We start from the raw sequence: 15,825 nt of genomic DNA, 5'->3' as shown, positions 1-15,825 counted from the left end.
GGTGCAGGCAGAACTGCGCTCCTTCGAAGAGGCGCAGCGATTCTTGCTGCGTCTTTTCTCGACGTCCGTCTCATCGGAAATCCGCAAAAAAACGAGTTTTAAAGCACGGTTTTAGAAATCGGTTTTAATGGTGTATTCGACATAAATCTTACAATAATGATTACAATAATTAAAATACAATAAATAAAAGAGGAATTACACCCTCAGACTTACATGTTGACGAAACGAGAAGGACTAAGATATCGACTAGTGAATGCTCGACGCGAATGCAAAGAGAGTGCCCTCGTAAGAGGAAAACGATTGATTAATTAAGTTGATTATGGGTGTAGTTGGTCAAATTGGTCGGTCATGCAACGGAGAGGCTGGTACCCGGAAGGATCCGAGCTTACGTGGTCGGAAGTCCAAGCACGTAGGCGCCAATTAGTAAGAACGAAGTCTAGAATGCAAAGGGAGAAGAGAAGGGCGGACACTCGCGTGAGAAATATGAGGAGCGAAGGCTCCTATTTATACTAATCACGTGAAGGAATTAGGGTTTCGGAGACTCTTTGGAAGTGAATCTCGGAAAGATATGAAAAAGATACGTAAATCATGCAAAGAAGGGCTCGGGAAGAGGCGCAGCGACCATCGCGTCCCTTGGAAGAGGCGCAGCGCTGCTGCTATTCCCGGAGGTTTCCTCCTGCTGAAGAAAGATTTCCGCGTTTGAGTTATGGTAGGACGGAAATAATTCGATTATCTTATGAATATTACGGGATATTATTTGCCAAAAGATAAAATTTATGAAATATGGAATAGAAATATCCGGAACATTCCAGAACATTCCGACTCGGATTTAACATTATCGAAAAATGGAGACGGTTTTTGACCCGACTCGAATGTACTCTAATTATTGCCAAAACGACCGTATCGGGACGTAGATGACAACTAAGAGGTCGACATTAATATTTGAGCAAACACTTGACGATAATCTTACGAATTGTCACAAATCGTTCCGCGAATCAAACATGCGGCCCAATCATCACCGGGTGGTTTGCGGGAGGTGCAGAAACGAGGTGTCTACACATCTACAAGTCCGTAAACTTTATGGATACTAAGTCCTTGTGGGGAATTATCAAACCAATCACATTTAAACAATATGACCCTATAAACCGTTTGCTCGGTATAATAAGAAAGCTCAATTACTTCATTTAGGGTTCCATAGTAGTCCAACCCTTCAGTTGAATTCACAGAAACCCCATTGCTTAAGGTAGATTTCGAAACATCAACTCCCTACTTAAAAGCTCGAAATTTATAGCCATTGATGGAATACCGTCTCCAAGACTTCACCATGTTACTAGGACCAAATGCTAAAACTATTATTAGATGATCCTTCCATCTATGAACCTATGAATAAAAAAAATGTTAATTAAGTTGTTATATTTTTTTCAATATTTAATAAGAAATTCAAATGTGTATTTTAATTTCAAAGAAAATGTATCATCACTTACTTCATTTCGGAAAACTTTTGTCATGTTTTGTCCAAACATCATCAGAGGACGTGACATCAGTAAATTTGATTTTGATATGTGTCTCAAATTCCCTATAAGTACGAAAAACATGTTTTAGTTATGTATTACCTATAACTTCGATCTAATTTGATAATTAAAAAATAGTTGAGTAATGATGAAGTATTAACTTACTTTTCATAAGTCTCTAAAAATTCTCCACGGTTCCTTAACACATAAAAATGAGCTTCTTCATACTCTTTCTCAGTCAAGTACCTCTGAATACATTTCCCGGTTGTAGTTCTCATGTCATCATTGAATAACTCAGGTAACTTAGATTTGAACTGGTCATCGGAATTTACACCAACATCTAAGTCTTTTACTTTTGTGTCAATGTGATCTTCGAAATAAAATGAACAGAAATTTGAAATTTTCTCTAACAAAAAAGCGTTGCATATTGAACCCGCCACCCGAGCTTTGTTGCCAATCTTTTTTTTTTTAAATGATTAAGAAATCTCTCAAACGGATACATCCATCGATATTGAACAGGTCCTCCAACTTTTGCTTCATAAGGTAGGTGAAGAGGCAAATGCTCCCTGGAACTGAAGAAAGACGAGGGAAATATCTTCTCTAATTTGCATATTATCTCCGTAATGTTAGACTCCAGACATTCCATAGAATCAACTCTAATCGTAGAAGTATACAGGTCTTTAAAAAATTGGCTTATCTCAGTTATTGCATTCCAAGAACCTGTCAGGAGCAACTCTTTCAAGGCAACAGGGAGTAGTCGTTCCATAAAGACATGACAATCATGAATTTTCATGGAATGCAACACCATCTTTTTATGGTCAACACACCGACTCAAATCTGAAGCATAACCATCCGGGAATTTTAAATTATCTAAGAGATATGTTGTTCTCACATTTGAGTGATAACAACCTAGCAGTCGCTTGTAACAAACTCATATCACTTTCCTCATACACTGGTTGTTCGGCTTGCTCTAACATTTTAAAGAAGGAAGAAACTTGGGGATTCGGGGTTTCATAACGCACTTCTTCATCGTTAAGGTCATCAGGATTGAGTCGATCCTCCAAAATTTGGTCAACAGTATCACGCAATGCATTTTCCACGAACTCACGGTAAGGATTCTTACTAGCATTTGTACTTGCTTTACTAGGTAGTTTCTCACCGTGATATATCCATACATAGTAATTATCGGCAAAACCATTCGACCAAAGATGAATTTTAACATCACTTTTCCTTTTAAAATATAGGTTTTTGCATTTCTTACACGGACACCTCATTTCACCTAAATTCTTATACTCACTACTTTCTTCCGCAAATTCAATAAACTCTTTCACCCCCTCGCTCTGCAAATGCTTTCTTGAGTTTTTTTTTCGTCTAATCTTTTATACATCCACTGTCGTTCTAATCTTTTCATGTTATTATGTACCTACATTTCAAAATATATATATTTATATATGTCATTAAAAAAGACAATAACTTAACAACAATCACAATCAAGAATAATACATAATAATTTGTCATTTTAACTAATATAAATGACAATTGTCTATAAATAATCTTTATTTCTTTGAATAAGGTCCTTATCACTCCAACCTAAACCCATTAATTTGCGTTTCAAGTCACTAGCAAATATGCACTTGTGATTTATTAATGAGGAAAAAAATTCGGCAGCAATTCCCCTCCGTTCTCCAAATACACAATGTAGAATAAATAATTACTCCACATATGCATTCAGAGAACATTAAAGGAATTGTCACCAAACTCTTTCCTCATTAACAAATCACAAGTACATGTTTACTACCTAAGTGACTTGAAACGTACAAAGACAATCCCAAAACGGGGACTATTCAAAAATTACTCCTAGTGAGTAATTTTTGAACGGAATCTAGGTCAATATGAACAATAATTTTAACTTTATTAAAAACAAAACATACAACAATGACTACTTTTTCAATTAACAAAAACTAACATGACAAATTTTTCATTTTACATATCTAGTCTAATTAACATTAAGTCTAATTATCATTTTAAAAACATTAACATTTCACAAAATTTAACAATAATCTAATTAACAAAAATTCCAGATTTTAAAAATACTATTAACAATAATTCCAATTTTTAACAATAAAATTACATAGCTAATCTAATTAACAATAATATTAACACCTCACAAAATTTTCACAGCACAACATACATTTAAATAAAATGGGCTTCTATCCTAAGTCAACATGCATCAACACCAGTAATAATTCAACAACAATTACAACAATAACTAATATCCTAAATCAATTAAGCTAATTAAACAAAAATAGATTAAAAGGAGATTAAACAATACCTAATTAACTTCACAAAGAAAAAATTAAAAAGGAAGAATGACAAAGAAGGAGGACGGCGGCAGGGCGGCCGTGACTGTGGAAGAAAAGATAAATGAAAAGAAGAAAAGGAAAAGGAAAAAAGAGAAAGGAGAGAGGAAGAAAAGATAAAGATAATTACCTAATAGTGACAGCGACGGCGTGGTGGTGGTGGTGGTGGTGGCGCCGGAAGTGGAGGAGGGTCATGGTGGTGTCGGGTTTTTGGAGGTTAGGGTTATGGAGTTTTAATTGATTTGGGGGAAAATTAGTGTCGAAGAGAATGAGCGTGTTTGAGTTAAAAGGAGGGTTTGACGGAATTTCCGTCAGTATTCCTGTAGTCCTAACGGATATTCCATCAGTATTGTTGTATTTCTGACGAAAATTCCGTCAGATGCTCTCAATAATGCAATCTCCATAAAGTACCACAGTAAAAGGGCATCTGACGGATATTCCGTCAGTACTGAACAATTCCTGACAGAATTTCCGTCAGATGTCAATTATTGTTGACAGCCGGAGTGCATGGTAAAAGGGCATCTGACGGATATTCCGTCAGTACTCTTCAATTCCTGACGGAAATTCCGTCAGATGTCAGTTATTGTTGACAGCTGGGTTCCACCTATGTGTGTAAGAAACCTTTGACGGATAGTCCGTCAGTATTATGGTTTTTCTGACAGATTTTCCGTCACATACTATTTAGCGTCAGTGACTTTGTCAACACGCCAATAATATCTGACGGAATTTCCGTTAGGAATCGGTACTGACGGAAACTCAGTCAGAAAACCGCCAGTTTTCCGTGTTTTCTGACGGCTTGTTTTTTCCGTCAGTATGCCCGTACCTATCCCGCGTTTTCGTTGTAGTGTAGAAGGCAAGACTTTCTGAGAACCGTCGATGTAACACCCCGGCCCAAACCATGGGGCGGGAGCAGTCACTCACGGTAGCCCACCAGGCTGTGTACATGGCCCACAAATCAACACGGATCCTTTCCAGCGCATTTTGTCCTCACTCACGCGCATTCTCGGAACCTTCCCAGGAGGTCATCCATCGCATTCTTAACTGTGGAGTTCTTTTGCATGAATAATAAAAAAGAAAGTGTAGTATATATGTTCATGAAAAAACAATTGCGTTTTGTATAATTTATAGATTTATAGATTCTAGCCCGTTTCAAAGGGTAATTTATAAATTCTAGCCCATTTCGAAGGGGTGGTAGTGTAATACATGGTTAACCCTTATCTCAATTTTCCGAGGTGGTTCAAAAGTCAATAACTCAACCATCTTCTCTTATTGCAAAGAATGAAATGGATGAAATGAGCTCCTCTAAGATAAAACGTCAACTTTAACCTAACATAATTACACAAGTATAAGATGACATATTGACATGTGTCATAGGTGTATTAGCAAACACAATTAACAAGGTAATTAAGTAAAATATAATTAACTAAAGTGTTGGATTTCCTAAAGGAAAGCACACTAATGTTTAAAGGTATGCTTAGTTGTATAAGAACTAATCAACTTGAAGCTCCTTTGTTGATCTGCCCCCACGAAAGAAACCTGTCCTTTTGTTATCTTGCAAAGCTCAAATTAAACACATTACTAATTACTTAATTAATAATATAATGACTATGATTAGTGTATAATCCACATCATTTAAAACATTAAATTAATATGCATGACATCTGATGCAATGTGACGATCAACTGCTTCATCTACCATTTTCTCCAGATTCTCTTATGCATTTTACTTCGTAAACACTTTTTACGTCTAGATTCTCTAGATTCTCGACTTGGCACAGTCAGTTATTCCATTTACAGGTAATTATTGTAACTTTTTTAAGTTTTTTTGTTTTTCTGTGTGTCCGGGTGTACAAAATATGTTTTTACCGCATTTTGAATAAAAGTTTAGCGATTTTATTCAGAATGGTAATTTATATGTGCTCGATTTTCCTAAGAGTAACTTAATTATTATTTTAGTGTTTAATTTAGGCCGACTAGCATGAGTTGAGATTTCCCGATCATTTACTAGGTCTAACTAGCTTGATATAATCGATGAAGTATTATTTAGAGACAACGTTAGAACATCAAATATAACATAAAATGAGACAGATGATCGGAGAACTAATTTACAAATTGCATGGCACCCATAGAGCATGCAAGCAAAAGGGTAATGAAAACTTCATGGTGCATATGTGCATGGTGGGAAAGTAAATGTAGGCAAAAGCTAACTATTTTTACAATGATTTGTTTTTGTTTGAAATTAGACTAACAAATAAGCATGTTAGATTATCCTCTAATTAGATTTTGTCAAAATATTACTTAAATATATAAAGTCTGCATATATTTTCTCCATTTTGAAAGCTTCTTCTATGACAAATCCAATTTAGCAACTATATATATATACATAGAAAAGATTTTACAGCAATTAATTGCAGGAAGAATATCACTAATATAAAGTGTTTTACAGGTGATAAATGTGATTTATTTCCATGAAAGAAACAGAAATAAAAGAAAACATGAATGAAAATTCTGAAGGTGTGTACATGGTTGATGAAGATTCAATGATAAATGAAGACCTTGAGAATGCTGGTGAAGATCATCATCCTTCAAGTGAAAGTGATGATGATGATGAATTTGTCACCAATGGAGTATTAACTAATCCACCATCTTATTCGGAACTTTGGCCTCGCAGTTACAAGTACACTACTTTTCCCCTTTTCTTTTCGATCTTAGAAAGTCTTCTGTAAAATCGTTTTACATGTAAATATATATATGGGTTAATTGGGTTAATTTGCATTCTGTGTTACATTCTGTTTTACAACCTGAAACTGAGAATGCTGCTGCTACCTTCACAGAAGGATTTCACTAAACCATTTCAACTAAAAGTCTAACCCGAAACCTCAATGGTTTTATGAAAAGTTAACCGCTGATGTTTTTGTAGAGATGCAACGGACTCTTTGTCAATAGCAGCATCTCCAGGCAATTTCGGGCTTCTGAGACAAGCACAGAGTTTCACCCAGAGCTTTACTCAGAGTGTAGCACATATGAGTTTTAGCCACCAAGAACAAGATGCTAAAGCTCCTTTACTTGGTACTCCTGATATATTTCCAAGTGCGCACTCATTGACACCTTTCGATGAAGGGACCACTGATAAATGCAGTGTCACGCAAACTGTCTTCAACGGTAAATTCTCAAACTATCATCATTTATCCAGGGGAGGGGAAAAGTTTACTCCTGTCTTGTACTGATTAATGTGACAACGTAACCAGCCTCACTGCATTACCCGTGTATTGAAACACAAGTAGGTCTATTCGGGACAATTTTGGTGTCGGGGTTATTCAGTTTGGGTATGGGTCAAGTTACTCAAGTCGGGTCACTTTGGCCAGGTCTAAATCCAAGGGGCGTAAATAATAAATAATGTTTTGTTTATTTGTGCAGGGTTCAATGTATTTGTCGGAATTGGACTTCTGTCTGTGCCTTCAACTATACAGGAAGCAGGCTGGGCAAGTTTAGTACTTTTTGTTCTATATGCAGGTCTCTGCTATTTCACTGGTTATCTTCTGAGGAGATGCTTCGAGTCCGATACAAAAATATCCAGTTTTCCTGATCTTGGAGAAGCTGCATACGGAAAATTAGGGCGCGCCTTTGTTTCTGTGAGTTCCTTACTTAGTAACAGACTAACAGTAATTCATGGATCAACTTCCTGTTGTTTTTCCTGACAAGCCTAGTTTTTTGTTTGGTTTTGCAGATTCTGTTCTACATCGAGTTGTATGTAAGTATTCAGGATTCAACAGAGTGAACTCACCTTAGCTTGGTTTCAGAATGTTATGCTTATATCATTCATTGTTTGCTCACTTGATGTTTCTGGACACAGTTCTGTTGTGTGGAATTCATAATGTTGGAGGCTGATAATCTTGCAAAGCTATTCCCTAGGGCTTCCTTTCAATGGGGTCCTATTTATCTTAACCCGGTTCACTTTTTGGGAATAATTGCGACTCTTATAGTCTTGCCAACCTGCTATATCCGGGATCTTCGCAAAATCTCCTTCATTTCAGGTACATTTACAGTCATCATGAAAGCAGATGTCACCTAGCTTAAGTAGTTCAGTACTCATGACCCTGGTTCCAAACCCGTCAGCATCAAACTATCCTTGTGGGCTTAAGTGTACTTAAGTTACCTTTTTTTTGCAGCTTGTGGAGTAATTGGAGCCCTCTGCATAGCAACGTCATTACTCGTAGTTGGTGTTGTTGAAGATATTGGATTTCATCAAACCGGCCCTGTAGTGAAGTGGAATGGCCTTCCTTACGCACTTGGAGTGTTTGGCTTTTGTTACTCGGGTCACTCCGTGCTTCCAAACTTATACGATTCAATGACAGACAAGAAGAAATTCAACAAAGCATTGACGATCATGTACCTCCTCTTTCCCAACCAATAATTTACGTTTCCTCTTCAGTCTGGTTTTGTATGGACTAGGAGTATTCGACCCCCTAACCAATCGCGTTTGCTTGCATAATAATTGTCTGTAGACAACTATCATCTGTCTCTGTCAGCAACTAAGCCTATGTCATTCTGAATTTATCTGAAACATTTGTGACATGAAATTTTTCGATGCAGATTTCTACTCTCTACCACACTGTACCTATTTGTGGCTGTAATGGGTTTTCTCATGTTTGGTGAAGACACCGACCCTCAGATCACTCTCAATCTCCCCGTCAATTCTCCTGCTTCGACAGTTGCATTAGTCATGACAGTGAGTAGTAATTAAGTTGGAAAAAAGCTTTTCTGAAAATGCATCTCAATCACAAAACTTTTTCCTGGTTTAACTTGCAGTAATATATTTTCCCTCAACAGGTTATCAGCCCGTTGTTCAAATACTCCTTGTTACTGAATCCTTTGGCTCTGAGTCTAGAGGAGTTCCTGCCAGAAGGAGGAGCAAACAGTTACTGGTTCATACCTCTCAGAACTACCCTCGTTGTCTCGAGTGTTCTAGTCGCGTTCCTTGTACCCTTTTTCGGTATGTAAATCCCCTTAACATTGCTAGACATATACTACTAATAAACTAAAATGAAGATGAATAGCATATCCTTTTACTGATAGTAGAGTTCGATTTCAGGATACGTGATGGCCTTTGCTGGGTCACTGATGTGCTTGCTTGCGGTAGGGAGACGCACTACACCTGGTTAATGCTTTTTTTCTCATCTTCACTTCTCAATCTAACTTATGGCATTTCATGATTTGGATGCAGTCTGTTGTACTGCCAGCTCTATTTTACGTTAAAATCGTCAAAAACATCTCGAAATTACAGGTAATGATCATTCATTTTGTTTACAGAATGCTTCTGACAGTATGACAGTCGCTTAACCTGATCACGTTATTTCTGTCTGTAAATCCAGATTACTCTCTGCTATTTAGTGGCAGTCATAGGTTTGATTGTGGCCTTGGTCGGAACATACTCCTCAGTCTACAACATTATCCAGCAGTACTAAGTACACCAGATGCTTCTTAATACCCAACTGCCAACACTTTCCGACTACAATATTCCAGGCTTAATCGACTCAAATTTCAGGCTTAGCTCTATGGTAAATGATGATTCTTCAAGATTGGGGCTGCCTTACTGCTGCAGATAATTCAACTTCTTACTGTATTTATATACGTGTGTATGTTTCAGTAGAACTTATAAAGTCAATCCGAATCTCCTCCTCTTGACCTTGTAATAGCTTGTTGTCAGCCAAAGGCTGTAGTTTTTTAGGGCTACTGGTCCTTTACGGTTTACTTTCCTTACGAGATTGGCCACCCGACTAAAGATGGGAACCTTTCAGACAATGAGACACTAGATAAATTTGGTGCTGTATAAGCAGCTCAAGCAACGAGGCAGGGGGGAGATGCAACCATGTCCATATAATGTCCCCAGACATCGAAACACTAAAATTTTGTGTGCATTTTTTACCAACATTGTGTAAAGATTTAAAATATATTGTTGTATAATAATGATACGACGCAAGAATGAAATATTTCTTCGCCAACTCTTTTTATAGGCCGAAATTACCAGCCCTCCAAAGTAAAACATTAAGGTAAGGAGAGTTTTTACAGACTATTCGTATTTGTTGCGCTTCTTTGTAGTGTTAAAACTTACGTAGCCATCATTTCATAAATCCTCGACGGAATTTTCTTTATAGGTCGTTCAGAAACATTATTTTTACCTTGTCAATATAGGGCTGCCAAAATTCGATCTATACCCATAATTGGCGTCTAAAGTACCGAGGTAATATTTTTGTCCTCGCCAGTGAGTAACAGTTACAATATTGTCCAGTACTTCAGTCATTCGAATGTGAGGTGTTATTGGTCGAGCTTTAATAAAAATATCTAGAGACGGGCAAAGAGTTGAACCCAACACCTAAATCTGTGGATGTAAACCCTAATTGATAATAGTATTTGACAAAAAAAAAAAAAAAAAAAAAAAAAAAATCTGAGCCATTATAAACCAGAGTTAAATCATAGAGCAGATCACATGAAGTAAACCGAGTCGTGTTAATATAAGCAGCTTGAATTACATTGTGAATAAATCTGTTTGCATTAGCAACAATTTGCCACAGAAGTAAGAAAGAAAAGGCCTTTAAAAATATTAGGGGATCAGGCAATGTGCCTGAAGGGGAAAAAACAGTGGTTTTCTCGACAGGGTCGTATAATTAGCTACACTAGGTAATTAAGAGGTAATCAAAGAAGCAGTGTAAGAACCGGAAAAAGAATTTCAGGCCTCTTCGCTTGGGAAAAGTGGAAACTAAGATCTGGAGCTTCATTGTCTTCTTAATGTGGCTCTGGTGCGATTTACATCATCAAGTCTGAAAGAACACAAAAACTTATATGAGATAGGCTTGCGTGAAAAACATCGAAACCTAACAGAAAATAAGAGAGATACCTTAAGCATCTTCCAGTACCAAACTAGCATTGATATGCTTCTTGTCAAAAGGGGACTTGCATTTATCTGTCAGCTCCTTAAATCTATTTAAGTCAAAATCATACTTCTTGAACAGCTTACGCTGCCTCGAGAGGAAGAGTGTCTTCATCAAGTCTTGATAACTGGGGTCTTTCGAGGTAATCATAAAGTAGGCATAACCAATGACTAAGCCTGAGGCTGTCGTGAAAAATGCGATAGGTTCCATGACATCCCATGAGAATTCCCAGAAAGTAAGTCGGAAGAAAAGTCCAACCTGTGTTATAGTAACCCCTAGACCGGACCACAGTATTAGACGAACCTGCTTATGTGCCTGCCTGTCAATCTCCTCCTTCCTCTCTTGCAGTCTCTTCAATTCCTCCCTCCTGGGATCATCTTCAGGTGTCAATGCTAGTGGGACCGAACTCGTAACCAGTTCAACCACCTGAGGACAAATAAGGTAAGAAACCATTACGGTTGATCCAATACATAGATCTGTGAAACATCCTGCAACATCTGAACTGATAGAATATAAGCCTGAACTGATTTACGATTCCCTGAGAGGTTCAGCGAATGCAAGCGTGAAATCCCTATTAGGCTTTTGAATCAGATTAGTAGTTACTCTATTAACTACACCTAGAAATCCAATCGTCCTTAACTCCTGATCTGGAAACCTGAGCCTTTGTTCCGAGTAAAATTTACGCAGGCAGACTCATCTACGAAGCTAAAAACTTACCAGAACGAAAAATAAAAATTACCAATTTTTCCTGTCGTTTAATTACAAAATCGCTCATCTTCAATCTTCAGTGTTCAATCTACCCGTCCTAATCAGGATCGTCAAAAGATCAAGATTCAAGATGTATATACTAAAGGCACAAAGATTCAATGAAACTAGGTTCGGTATCATAGATTCAATGAAACTAGGTTCGGTATCAACAAATCGAGCTCATTCCTTTCAATGACCGAACAGAACATATCCAAATCAAAGATTCGCGGTATTTCAAGTTCCGAACAATTACCTAAACACACACATTAAGCCAATATAACAACAATAACAAATTTATACCCTAGCGGCCTAGGCACCTAGCTAATAAATAAACTAGGTTCGGTATTTTGAAAAACGTATACAATCAAATGAAAACAAATCGACATTATTATACCTTCTCAGGATGAAGATAAACTTTATCACGAAACAACAACACAACACCAGCCTCATCAAGAACCTTCGCATACTCCACCGCCTCGTCAACAGACCTAGCAACGCCAGCATTCTCACAAGCTTTCAACAAATCACCATATCCAATCACCTCCTTACCTTCATCCACAAGTTTCGCCTTCAACGACTCCACGTTCACTAACCTCATCAACTTCTTTACCTCTCCCAACGACATCCTTTCCGCCGCCGCCGGCGACTTCTCATCAGAGTCATTCCCCGGCGTCGTCAAAAACCTTGCCGTCGCCGGCGGTCGGAGAAATGACGGTCGGCGGACCGCCATTGTTATCGCCCGGCGAAAATGCGAGTTCCACATTATTAAATTAATTATTTTTTATTTTTCTTCCGATTCGATTAGTTATGGAGTTTGAAGGAAGGGAATGTAGTATTAATCCGCCATGGAAGGGTGGTTGGAGAAGTGAGTCGACATTTGATAAATGATTGATTAATAATTAGTTCATGCTAAACACTACTAAATAATTAATGATTTAATGATTTTGAGAATAAAAAGTAAATTTAGAGAATATTTTGGGAAGAAAAATGGAATAAAATGGTTAATAAATAAAATAAAAAAGTGAAAGATTCCATTTTGGGAATTACTTGGAGGTTAATTAATTTATTAATTGACTTAAAATAGAAGGTGGGGATGTTTGTTAGAAAGGTAAGAGAGGAGGGAAAGGAGGCAAAGCCCCCGGGGTGGGAGAAGAGTGGAACTCCATACCTCATGCTCTCCTCTTTTCATGTCAAGACGACTTGCTTACTTTTCAAAATAAAATAAGAGTATTTGTGCAAATATAAAATTGGAAAGACTTGCTTAGTAATTAAGACTTTCTTTTCTAAGAGTTGTCTAAAATAATGTCCACTATTTTTTCCAAGACTTAACTAAAAGTCGAAATTAAAGAATTTACTATCGAGACTACGGAGTCATGTACTCATGATATCATTTTCTCTTTACTCTTAAGTGAGGGTTAGGCTTTTGCAAGATGCTGAGAGCAGCAGTGAAGCGAGAGGGGAAAGGGGGCAGGGGTGCTCGCCCCCGTTACATTTGGACGTTTCAAAAATTTTAGTTAAAATTTCCGAATTTTTTCGAGGTTTCCTTATAATATTACCCTTTCACCCTTGCTGAAATTTTTCACCCTTGCTAACTTCAAATTCTGACCCGTCATTGGTTGAGAGTATCTCTATTAATGTGATTGTGTGATAATGTTGTCTTATTATGACCTCTTCAATAAGTAATTCTTTCGCATTCATCAATTATTTCTTTTTGGTGTCGAATGAAGCGCAAAACTAATACAATGTACAATACATGGAAAAGAAATATTCAAATATGCAACCTATTATCACGGTACCTTTGTCTTAACCTCTAGATTTGTATTCATCAATTTAATGGCACAACTCACAACAATACACTAACCTGCTATCAAATAAAATAGCTTTATAACAGATATATCCCAAAAATATACTGTAGTATGATCTTACAGGCTATCATATATACTCGACAATTTATCCAGTGCACACTAAGAGAAGCGGCTACAAGTCCCACGTCACAAAACAGATGTGATTGAATGGTACATTTGTTCCCACTGTATACGAAAATCCTTTTAGTGGGCTAATTTTTTCTATTGGACCCGTCCTATAAGGCCTTATGCTATAGGACGGTCCTATAGAAAAGTTGCTGATAAAATTATATGCTCTTTTCTAAGCATCATCAATCGTAAAATCTCAAGGACCATAAAATAAACTAGCCCATTTTTTTTTTTTTGTTTAGAAAGATTTGAGAGAGAGATAAGGGGGGAGTTAATGGGGGTCAATATTAAAAAGATGTGTTAATAGTCGACGATAATTAGTAAAAGTGTCGACGATATTTAATAAAATAAACTAGCCCAGATTTTTTTTGCCCCGATCCAAGACCAACGTCGATGAATCAGATATGGCCCATATATGTCAGTCCAATACCAACCGAACACTATAATTGACGTTATCCTAAACTAGGCTGGGCTGGTTTAGTAACTTCAAGAAAAGCCCAATAAGTCTTTGCTTCATATCCACGTAGATCGCCATATAATTTTTAGGCCCATTTACTCCTCCCTACTTTGGCGATTCGGCCTAAACTTGGCCACGGTCCGGGTTAAGGTCGAGCCGAGCTTAGGAATACAGGCCTTGAACCGGCTCATCTAGTGGGAAGGGTCGGGCCAGGTTGGCTCAAGGCTAAAGCCTTGCCCTAACCCAGCTTGAAATGATTTCTTTAATTGGCGAGATGGGCGGCTTATGGAGGACCCTTGCCGCACGAGCTAGGAAAAGTTGGCCCGACAATATGGGTGGGCCAGGGCAGGTCGTGCTGTTGGCCAGTCTAGTTTAGCCCATTGGCTCGCAAGTCACAAGATTTTGAAAATAAAAAACGAATAAATATTCACAAATTGTTGTGTAAGACCATTTTCTACATAAGACTAACCTAATATGAGAAAGCCCAATAAAATTAATTGATAAATATATATTAAAATATTTTATTTTGATAACCTAATACAGTATTTTATATTGATAACTAGCATATCTAAATGCGTCGGTATTCATCATAAGATGTCGGATTATCAAAATAAAGTTAGAATATAAATAAAATAAAATTTTAATTTTGGGCTATACTCCTTTTGGGCCAGTCTTATGTTATAGGGCGGTCCTATAGGAGAGTTGCTGATAAATATTTATTAACATTTGAAATTTATGGTTTTTTGCAGTAACTTGACGTAATAAAACTCCTATATGATCGTTCGTATGATACTCCCTCCATTCAACTCCAAATGGTACATTTCTTTTTTCACGTTTGCCAACGCACGTTTTACACCGTAAATATCTTTAGCTACACTGTTTTAAAAATTATAAAAAATTGATATTTTTAATGTACTCCTAAAGACGAATAAAACAAGATCCCGCATGAATATATTTTATCTTATATATTGGGAGGAAATGAGAAGATTCTTCTTACTTGTGAATCCTATTTATTAAAAGAACAACCACAAGGCTGAGTTGTCAGCCTGTGGTTGAAAGTCAACAATTCAAAGATAGTTTTTTGTTCCCTAAATTCAAGGCCCACGTTTTTTCAAGCTTTTAATTACAAACAATTTGTTTGTTGCTTCTCTGAATTTATACCCTGTGAATTGTTCAACCTTACAATTATAAATTATTAACCAGCTTGAATAATAATTCGTATGAATAAATATTGAAAATACAAATATTAAATATATAAATTTACATCTTTATAATTACAGCAGTTATTTAAAATAATTAAAGTCACTGTTTCTGATTAGGATTTTCCTCAATTCATTTCATTAAAAGACCTTCACCATTAATTCAACTTTATATGAGATTAATAGTTATCTTTATAAAAAATGTAATATATACAATTTAGAATAACATTATCAAAATTAATTCCAGAAAAGAACCCAAATTACATTTTCAAAATCTAAAAATATAATGTCAAATTATAGATTTCTAGATACAAATATAACTTCATTTTAATTTGTTTAATGATACTTAAAATTCAGAAAAAAAAAAAAACTTGAAATTTTGATTAAACTAAAAAAAGTTGAATAATAAGATGCATACCGGACACAATCTTTACTCACTAGATATAATAACAATTAAACCACAAAAATTACTTGATCTTGGTGCAATATTATCAAAATAAGCCAAATTTGAAGTATGATTTAGAGAGTTTTTTTAGGGATATAAGAGGGGGAGATAACCATGGAGTAAAAGAGATGGATAGTGATGCGGCTCAGCGGCTGCATACAGGAGAGTCATTTAATTAGCGTTTACAATTTATAAATAGGAGTGT

The 15,825-nt window shown here is 36.6% G+C and overlaps 2 protein-coding genes across 2 annotated transcripts; one reads left to right on the top strand and one right to left on the bottom strand.

Annotated features, from left to right (window-relative positions):
* The first annotated feature begins 6,365 nt into the window (after nucleotides 1-6,365).
* On the top strand, nucleotides 6,366-9,335 carry LOC141588679 (amino acid transporter AVT1A-like). The gene is made up of 11 exons (XM_074410109.1): nucleotides 6,366-6,547; nucleotides 6,791-7,032; nucleotides 7,288-7,502; nucleotides 7,598-7,621; nucleotides 7,724-7,904; nucleotides 8,040-8,259; nucleotides 8,464-8,599; nucleotides 8,701-8,863; nucleotides 8,963-9,006; nucleotides 9,095-9,154; nucleotides 9,243-9,335. Exons 1-11 carry the CDS (start codon nucleotides 6,366-6,368, stop codon nucleotides 9,333-9,335), a joined length of 1,560 nt encoding a protein of 519 aa, XP_074266210.1.
* A 1,023-nt stretch (nucleotides 9,336-10,358) lies between these two features.
* LOC141613264 (calcium uniporter protein 5, mitochondrial-like) lies at nucleotides 10,359-12,526 on the bottom strand. The gene is made up of 3 exons (XM_074432001.1): nucleotides 11,941-12,526; nucleotides 10,766-11,225; nucleotides 10,359-10,688 (listed from the first exon to the last, which is right to left on the bottom strand). Exons 1-2 carry the CDS (start codon nucleotides 12,307-12,309, stop codon nucleotides 10,767-10,769), a joined length of 828 nt encoding a protein of 275 aa, XP_074288102.1. The 5' UTR covers nucleotides 12,310-12,526; the 3' UTR covers nucleotides 10,359-10,688; nucleotide 10,766.
* Nucleotides 12,527-15,825: the final 3,299 nt, after the last annotated feature.

The sequence above is a fragment of the Silene latifolia genome, chromosome 1, assembly GCF_048544455.1.
Source record: "Silene latifolia isolate original U9 population chromosome 1, ASM4854445v1, whole genome shotgun sequence".
NCBI lineage: Eukaryota > Viridiplantae > Streptophyta > Magnoliopsida > Caryophyllales > Caryophyllaceae > Silene > Silene latifolia.
The sequence above is the reverse complement of the archived record's forward strand: the minus strand, read 5'-3'. Positions and strand labels throughout refer to the sequence as shown.

Coding starts and splice junctions, on each gene's coding strand:
- LOC141588679 (XM_074410109.1), top strand. CDS start 6,366: ATGAATGAAAATTCTGAAGGTGTGTACATGGTTGATGAAGATTCAATG. Junction 7,905..8,039: donor CAAAATCTCCTTCATTTCAG/GTACATTTACAG, acceptor TTTTTTTTGCAG/CTTGTGGAGTAATTGGAGCC. Junction 9,155..9,242: donor AAAACATCTCGAAATTACAG/GTAATGATCATT, acceptor CTGTAAATCCAG/ATTACTCTCTGCTATTTAGT.
- LOC141613264 (XM_074432001.1), bottom strand. CDS start 12,309: ATGTGGAACTCGCATTTTCGCCGGGCGATAACAATGGCGGTCCGCCGA. Junction 11,226..11,940: donor TTTATCTTCATCCTGAGAAG/GTATAATAATGT, acceptor ATTTGTCCTCAG/GTGGTTGAACTGGTTACGAG.